Below are 17,500 nucleotides of genomic sequence, written 5' to 3' on the forward strand. Positions count from 1 at the left end.
GAAATGCATGAGGTGGCACACACACACAGCCTGCCAGAAGAACAGTAATATCAATGGAAATCTACATGACATGAGTTCCACTTGGAGGTTTCACTTGTATTTTCGTGAGTTTACCTGTCAAGGGAAATCATTTTCTCCTCAGTGTGTTTATCAGTGCTCATTCTAACCAGGAGCACAACTGCAGTGACACGTATCAAAAGCAGTGGGCAATTGCTGTGGAAGTGTCGAATCTCTCCTATCTTAGGGAATCAATTGTCAGCTCTCCTTATATCAGAGGGAGTGAGCTATAGCTTTACAGTGATTGCTACACTGTAGCAAGTGATATTATGAATACCAGTACAATCACTTGACAAACATCTCTTCAACTCTGAGTTCTGTCTGTTCCAATGGTGCCATAGAAACCTAAGTAGCCGTGAGTGGCAACAAAAAGTCCAAGACAGTATTTCAGACAAGTGCTTCAGATATTTCCTTGTGAATATCTACCTGTAATTCGCAGGGTCATCATCTGTTCATAGTTGAAGTATTCTTCATGATGATGCATGTGCTTACGTATTACCCACGATGTTACAAGCACCAGAACAAACATGTGTAACGTGTTTTTTATTAAACGTAATTGCATGATGTATATAATAGACTCTGGGCTGTGGTCCAGTGGAAAGCCTCAGGCCGGTGGACACGCCAGACGATGGCTAATGATCGGAAAAGGGCCACTGAGCCACTGGGCTGTCACAATTACGCGTCCGCAGCCGAGACGCTGGGAGGAATGTTTCCAGTCGGCAAACCCCCATGTTCAAATCAATCAGAGATGAGAAGGAGGGGAGGGGGTGGAGAGGGCCATGAAGCTGATTGAGATGATGATGATTATGATGGTGGCGATGATGATGTTCTTTTCCAGCCAATGCAGATTGTTGGAAACTTTGGTGCCCTGGAATTCCACTCCAGTATGGGTTCATCCATGATCGTTTACTTTTGTCTAATTGGAAATCGTTTGGAAAGGATGGAAGGAGGACCCAGTAGAGAGAATTAATCAGGGATTTAGACAGTTATGTCGAGTGGAACAATGTGAAGAGTCTCTGAGTTATGAGGTGAGATGGAGATAGCTTTCGCCTCTCCAAAGGCCATTTCTGTTTATGGGCAAGAAACAAAGAATTTGAAACAGAACATGAAAATAAAAAATGAAGCTTCTTTTCTAGAAAAATGCACTGATGAATCACATTTCTGGTCAGTGTCGAGGGGAAAACATTAGTCAGAAACTAGAAAAGCTGTTGTTCCATGTTGTTTGAATGTCCAATATAATGGATTTGCATAGCTTTCCATTTTCATAGGTTGTTTGAGACTGACTGAGGTATTTGGCTGTGGTGGCCTTGTCCCTGGTGTACTGAGAGTATTTCAGTGAAAATAAAAGCATGATTTCCATTTAGTTCAGACATTTTTAAATGTTGTACATGGGGAGGATGATTGTGGTACTGTAGTGCTGGTTGTCCTTACTTTTGCAACGACAAATTAAGTTGAATCTAATTTAATCTTGTGTATTGAGTCTAATCTAATCTTGTGCCCATTTCTTTCTTCTGGCCATCAGGTCAGCTCTTGGGTCCAATGCAAGTGTTACCGAAGCATTAGACAATTATAAGAACCAAGTGGATGTAAAGGAAAAAGTATGAGATCCTAGCAGTGACAGAAGCCCATGTGCAGCATAGCGCACGCCTCAGGAGGAGGTAAAGAGGTTATTTTATAAGTCTCACTTAACTTGACACAGCGTCTCTGTGATGGAGCTGGGGCTTGGCCACTCTTTTCGCCACTGTTATTTTGCGTCGTCATGGTAACCAGTAATACACCAGCTGCATCAGCCTGTTTTTTCCCTAAACGGTGGCAGCATTTAAGGTATTACTAAAAGTTCTGACTCCATGTTAAGATAGATTGTTTGTTTGTTTATTTAGTTTTGTTTGTTTGTTTTGCTTGTGCTTCAGTGGTTCATTTCTGTCATTGATGATGTAAGCTGATCTAGAGTGTGTCGGTGCAGTTTCCACAGCTGCCCTAGTCTGATGAGCTTCCAAGTGGGCTTCCATGTTTGTATAAATAATGAAAAGCTGTTTCTGTTCCAAGTGCTGTTAATCCTGACTGCAATGCTTCCCTTACATTCATTAAACAAACCCATGCGGAGTATATAGACTTTCTTTCTTTCCCTTTCTTTCTCTCTCTCTCTCCCTCTCTCTTTCTCTCTGTCTTGTCTTCTTCCTTCCTTTTCTTTCTGTCCTTCTCTTTTCTTACTGTAAAATGCAAACACCCTTCAACTTCAGAATTGTATTTTTGATATTGTGCTATTACACACACACACACACACACACACACACACACACACACACACACATGGACATGTACACACACACACACACATGGACATGGACATGTACACACACACACACACATGGACATGGACATGTACACACACACACACACACACACACACACACACACACACACACACACACACACACACGGACATGGACACACACACACACACCTTTTACTTCGACGCCTTTTACGCCTTTTGATTATCATTTTCATGCTGCTCACTTTCCTTCTCTCTCTCTGCCTCTCTCTCTCCTTCTCTCACACTCTGCTGTGTTGAGTTTTCTAAAGAGCTGTTTCTGCCTTTCTAGGTCAGTGGCACTCTGCTTGCATGTGATGTTCCTGTAGTCCTCTGCTAATGCTGCCTTGGTGCTGAGGCAGAGGTGCTAATAGAGGATGTCTAACACATTTCCCTCATTTTGCTTCAATTGAATGGGTTGATAGGCATTAATATCACACCCCTGACTAATTATGGAAAACAACATATTGGCAAATATCCTTCAGGCTAAACATATGTCAACTGAATAGCCATGTGCAACATTTACAAATAACAAACACAGGTGAAGTCAGGTGGTGATTATAGTTTGTTCATGCCATGGAGAGGTTTTGTTGAAATAATTAAGTTGCTGTTACTCTGCTTGGTTGAGTGGAAATACCTGTTGAGTGTGTCCTGACAATTTTTCAGGTCTGAGGTCTCAAATATACAGTAGATGCATGTCCACAGCATCTGTTTCCATGTCACGGCATGATTACAGTCAGCCCAATAGCTGAGGTTTGTCTTCTTCTTGTCCTATTTCTTACTGTGAGTGAGACCTGAGCAAGAGACAAAGTTTCATAAAGACCACATGTCACCACATTAAAAGACAAATACGGGAACACTGAACACAAGAGGAAGAATGATAAGAATATAAAGCAAAAAAGAACAAAGGGCATGTTTTGTATGATAGGTATGGTTGCAGTAAACTGTGAACAGCAAAAGTCAGAATTTTTTTGGCATGTCTTAGATTTTTTGTTTGACAGTTTAGTGTCCTATTTTTGAAGCCCACTGATATACAGTAAACTACTTGTGATGTATACCCTCTGTGTTTCTTTTGAAGTGTCCTGCCTATGCTTATGGCACTGGAGTCAAAGAAAATAGGGCTCATGAACAGAAGCCACTGGAGCACACAAGAATAGAAAGCTCTTTCCAGTGAAAACCGACCTTTGCTCCAGTCTATGCGGGTGAATGGAGCACAAACCCGGGGCCAATGAATTAGGAGTTATGTGCCTTGACAAGTTTGCCCATAGCCAGACCGAAACTAGCCATTTTTTCATTGGAGGGGATTCACTTTGTAGCTCCTACCAGTCCCTCCTCGTTACATTACTTGAGCTTCATTTCAACAAACTTAATGGTCAGTACATGGCAATGGCATTGCCGTTTCCCGCAGAGCTGTGGTCAGTAGCAAACAAGGCCTTTCGAGGGAGCAAGTGCGCCCAAATCTTGCCAGGAAAATGCACAACCACTGCACTTCGGAAAACCTCAAGAACCTTAATTTTCACAGGTGTTTCCGCTTGCGCTTGTGAACAGGGTTTAGCGTTTCTGGTCACTGCCAGTGTTAAGAGTGGTCAAACAGCTGTGCACGATAGCTGAAAGAACTGGCTAGCCATTGCAGGAAAACGAAGAAATCTGTGTCTTGCTGAGCTTAGATGTTAGCATCTCCTCACAATGAGATTCAGTGTTTCTTAAAGAGAGTTAGTGTTCAGTTTTTTGCTGTCAGACTGGTATTCTGCACTCAGGTAGCTTTTCGTCACTTTGTGCAGAATATGCAGTAGAAACAATTTTAAAATGGAGCACAAACCCGGGGCCAATGAAGGAAGCTGTGAATTTTAGAAGGGATGAAAGAAGTAATCTTGAAGTTTACACAGAGAACACAATATATTGCAGATGTATAACACATACATACTCTCACACATATGTACACAGACACAGTTTACATACAAAGAAATGCACACACACTCACACTGTTATGCTGTATTTAAAATGCAAAGCTTTTCCTTATACCCCATAACACTTTGGGAATATAGCTGTTACGTTCAAGGCTAAATTCTGCTTTTTGAACGTGTATGACTCCCAGTAAGTATCTGTGTCCTCATAGTATTTGAAGCAATAAGGACAAGCAAAAGATGGAATCCTTAGAATTGCCACCTCCTTTTCCGGCTTGTTTTTCTTGTTTGTTTAATTGTTAGATCCTCAGTTGTTTTTGTTGGTCAACAATATGCAATTACAGCGCCTGAGCCACTGAATTATAAATTAGGACAAGGAAGACTGCTGACATGATGGCACCCGGACAGCTCCTGTCACATCGCTGTGCAGAGAAACCACTTATCAATATTCACAGATAATGAGATCCTGCTGAACTAGTCACCTGTGGGAAGTGGCGTCTGCCTCTCAGGGAGCAGAATTTGGGGGATGGTGATAGCAGTATTAGTGTGCTAACCTCAGCTGATGGATCTTTTATATCCAAAATGACAGTATTTTTTTGCTCTTTTCCAGCACCATTTTGCAACTGAGAAGTCTGTTTCTCTGGATGGCTTCTGAGCCCTGAGTTATCTCACATTACGGAAATATTCCGTAATATTTTTTCTTTCACTTGCAATGGAAATGTTTCTGTTTCAGCTTGTAGAGTCACAGAGAATAAAACATAAAATGTTCTAATTAAGATTGCATTGTTTGCAAGCCTCAAATGTTTATTTTCATCTGCCAGTAACCACGTTAAAGAGTTATATTTTCAGGGGTGTACAAAGGCTGCTGCAAAACTCAGGGTCACTTTATTGCTGTGTTATGCCACTGACGTTTTCACTGTTTGGCAGTGTTATGTTATATGTGGTGTTCTGAGAGCTTCCTCACATGTGAAAAGGTCAACATGATGAAACTAGACCTGCATGTACTCAATATGAAGTAGCGCAAGTAATTCATTAATTTAGTTCTGTCTAATTTTAGTGCCGTCTTTGCTGAGCCCTTCATGAAGCATGTGGTGAGAGTTATACATGCTCTGGGCACTATACTCTCCACTTTGTGTAACACTACAGCCAACCTTTTATGCTTAGTGTGCACCAGAGGCCTTTGCACTTAACTTGATGAAAAAAGCAGCTGCCTATGGGAGATCTACTTATGAAAAGTCCTTGTGATTATTTTTGATCATTGTACAGTAGCCAAGATGAATAACTGGCCCTTACTTTGTATTGATCAGTTTCAGGTCACGAGAAGTACAATATTACCAGAATCAATCAACTGTCAATGAAGGCAATGAATTGGAGTGGGGGAGAGATTAATTAGTGAATGCAATAGTAGCCTTTTTTGACAGATTGATTAAAATGGTCTCATACTTTCCATTAATGCCATAGCAGTAGTGGCAACTTTTTCAGCCTATTAGCCAATTAAAAATTGTCCACTCTATTCCTAAACCAACTCTGTTTTTATCTTTTTCTCTCTTTTCTCACAGGTCCTCATGACTCTGTTGAAGATCTCAGGAGTTAGTCTGGTCATCAGATCAACCTTCAAGGCTAACCCAGGCAGCAGATTGTCAGTGCACTAGACGCAGCTGCTAAGCTCTATCACAAGCGCAGTGGTGTCAGACCCCCTTCCCCCCTGCACAGTGGCTAACGGTTAGCTTGGCTAGGTGGCAGCGAATAAAAGTTAGCCTGCTAGCCAGCAGAGGTCTGGGGGAGGAGATACAGATCACTGTTTCCAGGCGAGTGCCAGCACAGCCAGCGTGAATGGCATACGCTAGCCTTAACCAAGAGACTGGATGGGAGAGGGCGTGAGCATGGACAATCTTAGCGAGTTTGGTGGCCTTTGTCCGTCTGGCCGGCGGGAATGGGAGTGAGTATCAGAAGTTGGAGAAGTGTGTTCAGTAAAACTGGATTACAAAGAAATGTTGCTTCAACAGTTCTTCTCTAGACTAAACCTATTGATGTGTAAATAAATACCATGAGAACACTTTAGGTTATGATAGGGTTAGATCCTACCAGCATACCTTCAGTGATATGGAGAAAGTCAGGATCTGTACTATCCTCAAAAGGCTTACAAGTAAGCAATCATTCCCATGTAGCATTCTGTGAATGTCTTTCTTAACTTTCTGAACCTTGAAGATTGTACTGGAATTTCCCCACCAAAAATGCAAAATGCACTGTAGATTTGACTGTATGGAACACAAGAGGAAACTCATTCATGTATCTTTTTCATAGCACCAGCAGCTGTGTGGATGATCTTATGGATGAAGATGAAAAAGACAGAGCAAAAAGGTTTGAATATTTCTTCATGAGTGTATGCACTGACTTATGTATGTGTTCCTGATGGTCCATGTTGGAGCAGGATACAGCTGACATCACTGGTCACTGGTTTAATTATTTAAGAAAATGCTACTTAAGAACAGTACTTAAGGATTTGTATCTTGTTACTTCCCACCTCTGCACACAATAAATACATATGTACAGGGGTGCCACTGTGGGGGCCCAGCACTGACAGGGGGTCCCCAGAGAGCCCCCACAATAATACTATATATTATCAGGGGGCCCACATTTTCTAGCAGCACCCCTGCATATGTATACATTCTTTAAACACTAATTAATCTATTCTGGCACACAGCATTTAGGTGAATAATTCCTTCATTCCTAGTTATAAATGACCTAAACATGCACTAGCATTTATTTTATGAAGTAATTTGTTCTCTATTTCCATGAATCAATGTGCCAATAAGTTAGTAGGTGACTGTTTACCCACTGTGTGTGTTTGTATGGGTAGGTGTGTTGCTGGTTTGTTTTCTGTTGGAGTGTCCTTATAATAAAGGATCTGTTCTGTGGGTCTTATTGGAGGTGTTTAGCACTTGAAGTGTAGTGTCTCTTTCATTACTTAAAAAGAAAAGTGTCAATGCCCATTCCACACATAGCACAATAGGCCACCCTTATGAAAGCTGACGAAAAGGGAGTCTCATCTCAGCCCACCACAGAAAGAGTGCAGAGAGAGAGAGAGAGAGAGAGAGGTGGGGTGACGAGCATAATCAGACAAATCTGTCGGCAAGCAACAAAGTCAAGATCGGTAGACATCTCTGAGCAGCAGCAGCATGGTGGCTTAGTGTGGGGTAGACTTTTTAATCAGCTTTGACTCAGGTGGTCAGCTGCAAGGGCTGGCCTAAAGTATACTACATAACCAGAGGCCACTGCTTATCATCGTTAAGAAGTGACAGCCTCACCTCACCAGGCCAAGTGCTATGATAGGTCATCACACTATTTAAACTCGCTCTTGTTTCCATGGTAGAAACATGTCTTAGCATACATGTATACTGTCATAAAAGGTCTGTTAAAGTATCTATCTAAAAAAAAAACTTGAATTTCCCTTTGGGGATCAATAAAGTATATCATCTATCTATCTATCTATCTATCTATCTATCTATCTATCTATCTATCTATCTATCTATCTAATATATCTCTTAACACTATTACCATTAATGATCATGTTAGCTCTCTAAAGGTAGGATATTCAGATACCTAGTAAGCATAGGACATGGCCTATGTTACAGTTCTGAGAGCTGTGACAGATTTGACTGGTCTATGAAAACGTGATTATGAACTGGCAACGTCAGTCTGACAACGCATGGTTTAAGTAAACAGTTGCCTCCGCCCAATCAGCTGCACTTCAGGGCAATATCCTCCTTCCACTGCTGTATGTCTGCCTCTTGTCTGTCTTCTGATCTTCCTCTTCTCCTTTTCCTCTCTGGACAGAGCGTCGCGTAACAAGTCGGAGAAGAAGCGCAGAGACCAGTTCAATGTGCTCATTAAGGAGCTGTGCACAATGCTGCAGGGGCAGGGCCATCCTCGCAAGATGGACAAGTCCACCATCCTGCAGCGGACCATCGACTTCCTCCAGAAACAGAAAGGTGGGGGTGTGAGGCTAAAGGTGGGGTCAGGGTGGGAGAAGTTGGACAAAATGTGCTGTGTGTTCCCATGTAAGACTGAATGCAAATGCCAGACTTTGTGCTAGCATAAATTTACTTCAGACAGTGAACTAATTTGCTGTTGCCCACTTAAACCAGTCTGTAGGGCAGTAATGTTTTGAGACAACTCTAGACCATCATTGTGAAGGCTCTTAGAAAATTGTCAGAGCTATTTCCTAAAAAAAGAACAGATTGCTATGTCTGGACCACCGTTATGTCTGGAGACGTCCATATGTAAATTTGGTATTTATGGTAGCAATTACATTTTCAGCAAAAGTGAATCAAATTGGAAGGTGCAGTGTTGTTCTCTGTTTGAGAGATGAGTTGTAGAAAACAGAAAACCAATGGGTATAGCCCCATCACTGGCAGATTTGCTCCAGATGGGCTGAAGTTGGGTCCAGATGTGTTGTTGTGTTCCAAAAGTGAGAGCACTGGTCCAGTTAGTGGTCCAGTCCATCAGTAACAGTGATCAGATAAGTGAAGGTCATCCTTACTGATTATCTGATTTGTGCACGGCTGAGTGGGAATCAATTGAAGCTGTCAAGAGATTTGAGTGTGGGCATGGAGACATCACTATTTACACTACGTTTTGTAATCGTTTTTCCCCCTATCACCCTTCTCTTCTCTCTTCTCTTCTCTTCTCTTCTCTTCTCTTCTCTTCTCTTCTCTTCTCTTCTCTTCTCCAGAGATCACTGCTCAAACAGAATCATGTGAAATCAGACAAGACTGGAAACCTTCATTTCTTAGCAATGAGGAGTTCACCCAGTTGATGCTGGAGGTAAAATACATTACAAAGTACATCAACAACAATACTATGCGTCTCTGCAACAGCAGTTCCTTTGCCAGTTTGAACTGTGAAATTGATGCCTTTCCAGACACATGGTGATGCAAAAAGCAGTGTGACTTAAATGTCAAATGCTGCCTAACTGAAGGCAACACAAAAAGGAGATTTTACTCCTGTGATGCACTCTGATCCAATATGGAAAGTAAATAATGTGGAATTGTCATTGTTTACTTTATGGAGAAAGAGAAGTATACTTTGGGCAACTACCAGTAGTCAAAGCAAATACACAAAGCCTGAAACTGAGCTTGTGCGTCCATATCATAACTGACTTCTTCTGTTCTGGGTGTTATGGGGGCTTAGTAATGTATTAATTGTATACTGGATCAATGTTGAAACAGTGTGATTAATAATGTTACCTGAAAACTTTGCGTTTTAACAATGTGCCACAGTCAAATGTGAAGAAGGTATACATAGAATAAAGCTTTAACTGGTTTCTGATTGTTTAATATAATTTCATATGTATATGTGCTCATCATACCATGACAGTATGCCACAGTTGACCACCATGCTGAGTTTACAGTTGTGATCACACACACACACATACACACACACACACACATACACACACACACACACACACACACACACACACAGATGTGTGCTGGGTTTTACCCTCAGGCAAATAATATTCACACGGGTGTTTACTTAGATGTCTGCTCAGATGCTGGTTTAGTGCACATTAAGTGAACCACAATGGATTTATATTGGTGCCCAGGGGCTATAACCTTAGCAGTACAAATATAGTTGGACCGTTATAGTCCAGTTTAACCGTTCTCTCCCTCACACTCCCTCTTCTCTTATGGGTGTTTCTATCAAGTCTGTACGTGACTACATTAGTGATACGTCTCATGTGCGTGCGTGTGTGTGTGTGTGTGTGTGTGTTCATGTCCATCTAACAGGCTTTAGATGGTTTCCTCATTGCACTCACCACAGATGGGAACATCGTCTACGTGTCTGATAGTGTATCTTCATTAATTGGCCATTTACCGGTAAGCACCAACATTTTTTTTTATGTTGGTAAGAAGATTATGAGTGAATGAATACATGTACAACCTTTGTGGAGATTTGTTGATGTGTCAGTTTTTGTCAGTTGCTGTAGATCATCAAAAATAAGTCCTGACCATGATATGTGTTCAGTGGTAGAAATGCAACGTTGACGTCTAACACAGCATATAAGTCTTATGACCTTTGTGCTGTATCTCAGCCAAACTTGAATGTATTCTAGTGTAAACAAAGAAGTATTTGAATAGCGAGCTAAGAAAGGAGACACTTAATTCACTATTAGTCTGTCACACAATTGACTTGTGGTTTCAAATTATATTCAATTTGGTCACCAAATCCATATCATTCCCTGAAGATAGATCCATGCCGTTTCTTTAATAGCCGACCCATATTGAATCCAAATAAGATCTCACATGACTCCCATAAAATTAATTCTAGGTCTTTCTTTACAAATGAGGTGCCTGTTGCAGTCTTGCAGATATCATTTGCCATTCTATTGGTTCGCGTCTTGACGGAGATAATTCTGTGGTCACATGAATGTGCTTAAGAACTGTACCAGAATATCCTGCTTTTGGGAATGTGGGGGATCAGAGAGCACTTCTCTGCACTCTCACACCCACCGGCTTTTGTCTGTGGAACATACAAGCATTAGGATAGGTGAGGGCTCTTTTTCTGTGCTGGGTCAGTCATAGCATATTTGTTTAAGCGCTTCCTTGCGGTCAGTGTGCTTATCATAGGGATTGTTGATGTTCAGGTGTACTGTTGTGTGTACATTTTCCACGTGTGCTATGGTCTGTTGTATAAGCCGTTTTCCTCATAACAAAAGATGACCTAGCAACAGCAGTCATTTATGGTAACCCTTTATTCTCCTGTAGTGACAGCTACAGATGGAATGGATAGATTGTGGTGTGGCCTTTGAGTCTGCTGATGCATCATGGTTATTGTAGTTCCTTGGTGTGTTTTGTGGCCTGTTGGTGAGCGTGGTCAGTGATGCTGCGGTGTGCTCTGTTTTGTTCCAGTCAGATATGGTGGACCAAAACATTCTGAACTTCCTCCCGGAGCGGGAGCATGCCGAGGTCTACAAGTTGCTTTCCTCACACATGCTCATGACAGACCCAATTGCTGCAGATTTCCTTGATGGTGAGTGGTCCATGATCACACACACACACACATAGACACACACACACACACACACACAAACACACACATACACACACACATACACACACACACACACACACACACACACACACACACACCATACCCAAACATACCATATGCTAAATACTCATACGGTTGGGACGTGTCCATACAAACACATTTGCCGCTGTCACCACACATCTTGGTCTTGTTGTCACCACTCTGTCATAACCTGAGGCTTATGTCTTTAGCATCTATCCGCTCTCTATCTGCTGAATAGTACATGGCTAAGGGGAAACATCTTTTTGTGTAGTCTTAATACACTGGCTGATGTAGAATATATAGTACTCAGAGGTTACATTTTCACTCTCTTTTTTTCTTCTGTCTTTCTTGCATTTGCTTCAATCTGTATGTGGCAGCAGCAGCTCCAATATGAAGATCGTCATGTTCTTTTTAGGACAATTTCTTTCGAGCCTCTTCCTCCCCCCTCTCTCTTCTTTTTTTCTCTTCAGGGCCGGTTCCTGCTGTAAGGTTATTAATAGGACTTTACAATACTCCAGGCCTCCATTTCCGCCCATAAGCCAAGCTCAGGCTTTTATTTCATTTAGTGCACTGGGACAGTGAGTCAGGAACCACCACTGACCTTTCTTGCCGTTTGATGTCAGCTTTTTTCATTTACTTTTATTTATAAGCAACGTCCTCATGAATTAAGCATCAAACGGCTCCCTTGGGTCGACATCGCCTCTCAGAGCTGTGTTTAACTCCACAAACACGTAGAGGCTGGTGCAGAATAGCAGTAGCAATAGCATGATGTACACACACACACACACCCTCTCATTGGGTTCACATACAGTCATATGCATTGAGACCCTTAAATATCTATGCATACAGATGTACACACACACACACACACACACACACACACACACACACACACACACACACACACACACACACACACACTTAACTTTACATAATCATGCATAACTTTGCATCTACACTCCACAACCTCATGGTTGCTCACACTTGAGAGACAATCTCCATGAAGTAGTCTTCCACCCCACCCCACCTCACCTCACCCCACCCCACCCCACCCCACCCTATCTCACTCCACCTCAGCCTACACCAGCGCTTTTGGACTCTCCTGAGAAACCCCCGTCCTTTCCTGGGAATGTCCCATGTGTCCCTGCGCTGCATCCTGTCCCTCATCCGTCCATCCCGCATCGCCTCCTAGGACCCCGGACATGTTGTGGGTAAATTTAGAGCACCTTGCCCGATGTGGCTCGCCTTTATTGGATTGCTGACCGAGCGCGGTGCTATGATTGGGCCTCTGACTAATTTTAGTGGCTGGCTGGTTGTCCGGCACGGCAGCGCCAGGTAATCTCTGTTATGGTGGCTACGGTAATCCAGACTACAGTGCTGACCCTATCAAGAGGCTCAGGGCTGACCTTAATCTCTCCGCCCCTCTACAATGGTTCTCCTCTGATAGAGCCAGAGAGATTTTATAATGACAGTTTTTTTGCTTTTTTTAATATGTAGCATGAAGAATAAACTTACACTCCCAAAGAAGACAAGTGATTTATTTATTGCACATGCAATCTATCTGCATATAACTTAGTGTCATTGGATTTTGTTACTTCACAGTTATGGTTCTTTGTTCATTGCCAGAAATGTTGTTGAAGTTTTTTATGTCAGGGGTTTTTAACTGATTGTGAACCAGGGACCACCATTCTAACTAATTATGCAATCCCAGGACCACCACTGAATAAAAATACTGATTCCCACATTGAAACTATATTACTGAATGCATGGTCAGGGACCACCAGCAATATCCGCGGACCACTGGTTGAAAACCCCTGATCTAAGTAGTTGGATGAGGATATGTGTTTTATGTCTATTGGGATATCAATTCTGCAGACGCAGATCATTTATACAGTGTTTCATATATATGGCTTTACGACAGGAAATCCCTCTAAAGAAGAGGTTGAATTAAAGATAGAGAGATGTTTGATTGTATCATATTATTGTATTATGGAAAACTTTTAAATAAAGTGTTAAAAAAAAAACACATACACACACACACACACACACACACACACACACACACACACACACACACACACAAACACACATATTGTGTGTACCACTGATCATCTGTGGCCTGTCAGTAGCACTCGCCACCTGTGAGTTAACTTCAGTGTTTCACCTTAATCTGACTCCTGATCCTGCTTCGTACCTTAACCCCTCATCCCTAATCTCATCTCGCAGTCTGATGGTGCAGGACAGGGGTCACTCTAATCTCCAGTTAAAACTTACCGCCTCTTGACAGCTGGCCCCGGAGAAATGAAAAGTGATCACACTCTGAGAAGATCACTAACACACCTACGGAAAAATTTTATGTATGAATTGGTTGTCAACTAATCTTGCCTCTTTGCTCTTCTCTCCCATACTGTGTTTCTCTCTCTCTCTCTCTCCCTCTCTCTCTCTCTCTCTCTATATATATATGTCTCTCAGGTGAAACACACATTGAGTTTTGCTGTCACTTAGCCAGGGGAAATATTGACCCCAAGGAGCCTCCGACCTATGAGTATGTCAAATTCGTCGGAGATTTCAAGTTTCATAACAATGGTAGGTGTTTTATATGGTTGGATGAATATGTTTTTGGTTTTCTCAAATTGGAAAAGAGTACTCAGGACAGTGTCCAGGTACCTGTCTGTAGGAAATCTTTTGAGTGTTTTTTTTTTTCTCAGACGGAATGTTTCTCAGTCGGAAAAGACTTCCCTACCTGTAAAAACACTTCATGCTTTCGCGCGTGTGTGTGTGTATGTGCGTGTGTGTGTGTATTAATTTGTGCGTGAGAGATGCAAGGCTGCTGGAAAATGTGTGTTTGTGGAAGAGTTTTTTTTTTCTTGCCCACTTGCTGGCCCCTGAGATCATTTCCATGTGTTTAATGTCAGCGACTTCCATTTCATTTGAATGTTCTAATGTCATTTGAAGGTCAGTGTTTGCCTGGCATGTCACCTTAGGTAATCACAGACTACCCTCTTCACACCCACCGCTCTCTCTGTCTCTCTCTCTCTCTATCTCTCTCTCTCTCTCTCTCTCTCTCACACACTCTGCTAGGGCTGCTGGTGTTTGGAATAACAGTTTCTGAGAGTTTGTGTGTCAGTCACTCCAGGCATATTGGTTTGATTTAAAAGGCTAGCAGTAATGGGACCTTGTGTTCTACAAGCTGAATAAACCAGATGCAAAGTGAAATTCAAAGACTCGTGGATTCAGACTGGAAGTTCCTATGAATTATAAATGCAGTGCGATGGCTTTCAAACTCAGGGTCCCATGTGTGTTTCTGTGCAGTGCCTACGTCGTCGTGTAACGGCTTCGAGCTGACGTTCCCCAGGACCCTGCAGTCCACCCTGGAGGACCAGGTCTGCCTTGTGGCCACGGTGCGCCTTGTGACCCCACAATTCCTCAAGGTAATGCCCCCTCGCTCGCTACAGTACATCACCAGCCTCCTAATCTGCAGGATCACTTCCCCCGTTGCAGTTTGACAGTGTTCCAGTGAAAACTGATGAGTCACTTTGTCTGATTCACTCCCACTAAATTCTCTGTGGTTTGTTTTTGAAAAAAATTCCTCCTCTAATGTATTTGTTTGTGTTTGTGTTTGTGTTGTGATTGCTGGTAATGGAACAGGACCTGTGCAATGTTGAAGACCCATGCGATGAGTTCACGTCCAGACACAGCCTGGAGTGGAAGTTCCTTTTTTTAGACCACAGGTGAGAATCCACAGCTATGTCCCATGTTTTATCAGACCGCTGAACAAAGTTCACGGGGGGTGCTTAACAAATTAATTGATCGAACAGTTTTCATGAAATTATTTGCAAAATTATTTGAAAGTACTTAGTGCACACATAGGTTCACTTCAAAGGATGTACTCGCAGTCGGAGTGATAAAAGCTTTCCTGCTTTGTCAGCTGATTGAGTGAGTGAATAAATCTAAACGACATGTAAAACAACATCTGGCTTTATGTACGCTCCTAACCTGATGGAGGTTCTGCTCAGAGGTCAAGCCCATGCGGTATGACAGCTGTCCTTTCCTCGTGTCAGCCATCTTTACATAGGACTCCCTGTGCCAGTGGTCACATTGGCCTGTCTCAGCTTACTGGGCCACAGAACCTGTCATGTTTGTGATACCATTCCCAATGTCCTTAGAGAGGGTCGTGATTATGCAAGATACATAAGTGTGTGTGTGTGCGTGCATGTGTGCTAACCAGGTCTTCAGTTTGGAAACTGGACGTCCTGTCCTCAGAGGGGTCTAAATATGGACACCAGTGTAACCCTGCCAAACTCTCTCCATAGTCCTAGAATCACACACACACACACACACACACACACACACACACACACACACACACACACACACACACACACACACACACACACACACACACACACACACACACACACACACTTCTTAGGATTGTACATTGCACAGCCATGAATGAAACTTCACAGGGGAGTCCAACTTGTGTCATCAACTCTAATCTCTTCTTCAAATCCTTCCATTAACACTGGCTCTGAAGTAAGCGTCCACACATTCTCCTCATCTTTCTCTACCCCCCCCCCTCTCTCTCTGTTAGACTGCCTCTCATTCTTTCTGTCTCCCATCTGTCTTTCCCTTCCTCTTCCACATCACTCTAAACTCCGCTCCGCTTTTTCTCTACTTCTTTCTTTCTTCCTGTCTTTTCCTCATGTCTTTCTTGCTTGTTACTTATTGCTCTCTAATGGCAAATCTGTGTTTGCCCTCTCACACTCACCGCATCAACCAAATGCACAGAACATAACCTTTCACATAGATAGTTTAATTCTTCATTCTCTCTCTCTTTCTCTTTTACGCAACACACAAACACACACATACGCGCACACACACACACACACACACACACACACACACACACACACACACACACACACACACACACATGCATACACACAGACACACACACACACACACACACACACACACACACACACACACACACACACACACACAGTATCATTTTGGCGAGTTGCGTTTTATAGTACTGAGATACTGAGTAATGTGAGTAATGAAAATCTGGCTAACCCGGCGCTGCAGCTCTGGCGCCTTTGGCCCGGTACCGCAGCAGGTTGGGCCAGATCCGCTCTGCAGTGGAGCGCTGCGCTGCCTGGGCTTGTTTCAGCTGATAAGGGTTACTAGGTCACTCAGTCAAAATGGCTGCACAGCCCAGCTGCTGCAAATCCCGGCAGTTGATGTAAAGTGCTGACTGAAATAACAGAATTGAAAGCAAATGTATGCATATACATTAATATATAATATATTTTATATACATTTTACACACATATATTATACTACACATATATACATACTGTATGTGCTCTCATATGTACTTTCCACATAGTAGATATACATATACCGTGTGTGCTTATATACATATTCATACATATTCTGTGACCATGCATTTTCTTATCTTATTGTTGAAAATCCTGTTTACCCTGAGACACCACTAAGTTGAAGGTTTGTTGAAGGAATCATAATTCATTTTGGTTATAATTGTTAATAAATGACTAAATGACAACAATCATGAAAGCATTGACGGGCCAGCTTGTCTTACCCTCTGTCTCTCTGTTGTTTTTTTTGTTTTTTCTCCTGCAGAGCCTCTCCTATCATAGGCTATCTGCCATTTGAGGTCCTGGGCACCTCCGGCTATGATTACTATCATGTGGATGACCTGGAGCTCATAGCAGAATGTCATAAACATTGTGAGTCCCCCTTTTTATATCTCTGTTTGTCTGTATTTCTCTCTCACTCTCTCTTTCTTCTCCACCCACTCTGTATCTCCCTCTCGTTTTCTCATTCCCTATCTCTGCCCGCCTCTGTATCTTGTCTCTATCTTGTCATCTCTCTCTCTCTCTCTCTCCCTCTCTCTCTCTTTCCCTCTCTGCTTCTGCTGCTTCTATTTCAAACCATATGCCATCTGCTTCTCTCGCCACCTCTTTTCTCTCCCTGCCTCCCCTTGTCCTTCTCTCTTTTCTCTCCCTGCCTCACTTTCTCCTTCTCTCTTTTCTCTCCCTGCCTCACTTTCTCCTTCTCTCTTTTCTCTCCCTGCCTCCCCTTCTCCTTCTCTCTTTTCTCTCCCTGCCTCACTTTCTCCTTC

At 42.5% G+C, this 17,500-nt stretch overlaps 1 protein-coding gene across 5 annotated transcripts in view; it reads left to right on the top strand.

The window, feature by feature from the left end:
- Nucleotides 1-17,500, top strand: part of npas2 (neuronal PAS domain protein 2) — a 61,249-nt gene that overhangs the window by 36,117 nt on the left and 7,632 nt on the right. For all 5 annotated transcript variants that reach the window (XM_076275354.1, XM_076275352.1, XM_076275356.1 and 2 more), the window contains exons 2-11: nucleotides 5,832-6,211; nucleotides 6,577-6,633; nucleotides 8,110-8,264; nucleotides 9,008-9,099; nucleotides 10,065-10,154; nucleotides 11,187-11,307; nucleotides 13,822-13,935; nucleotides 14,662-14,780; nucleotides 14,998-15,080; nucleotides 16,999-17,105. In XM_076275354.1, the coding sequence (XP_076131469.1) occupies nucleotides 6,138-6,211; nucleotides 6,577-6,633; nucleotides 8,110-8,264; nucleotides 9,008-9,099; nucleotides 10,065-10,154; nucleotides 11,187-11,307; nucleotides 13,822-13,935; nucleotides 14,662-14,780; nucleotides 14,998-15,080; nucleotides 16,999-17,105 (1,012 nt within the window). In that variant the 5' untranslated portion in view covers nucleotides 5,832-6,137. The remainder of the gene's footprint in view (nucleotides 1-5,831; nucleotides 6,212-6,576; nucleotides 6,634-8,109; nucleotides 8,265-9,007; nucleotides 9,100-10,064; nucleotides 10,155-11,186; nucleotides 11,308-13,821; nucleotides 13,936-14,661; nucleotides 14,781-14,997; nucleotides 15,081-16,998; nucleotides 17,106-17,500) is intronic.

This window comes from Alosa pseudoharengus, unplaced genomic scaffold (assembly GCF_046254945.1).
Source record: "Alosa pseudoharengus isolate Yale_2024_CS ecotype anadromous, Long Island Sound unplaced genomic scaffold, YU_APseudo_1.1 YU_APseudo_1.1_scf_8, whole genome shotgun sequence".
In the NCBI taxonomy this organism is placed as follows: domain Eukaryota; kingdom Metazoa; phylum Chordata; class Actinopteri; order Clupeiformes; family Clupeidae; genus Alosa; species Alosa pseudoharengus.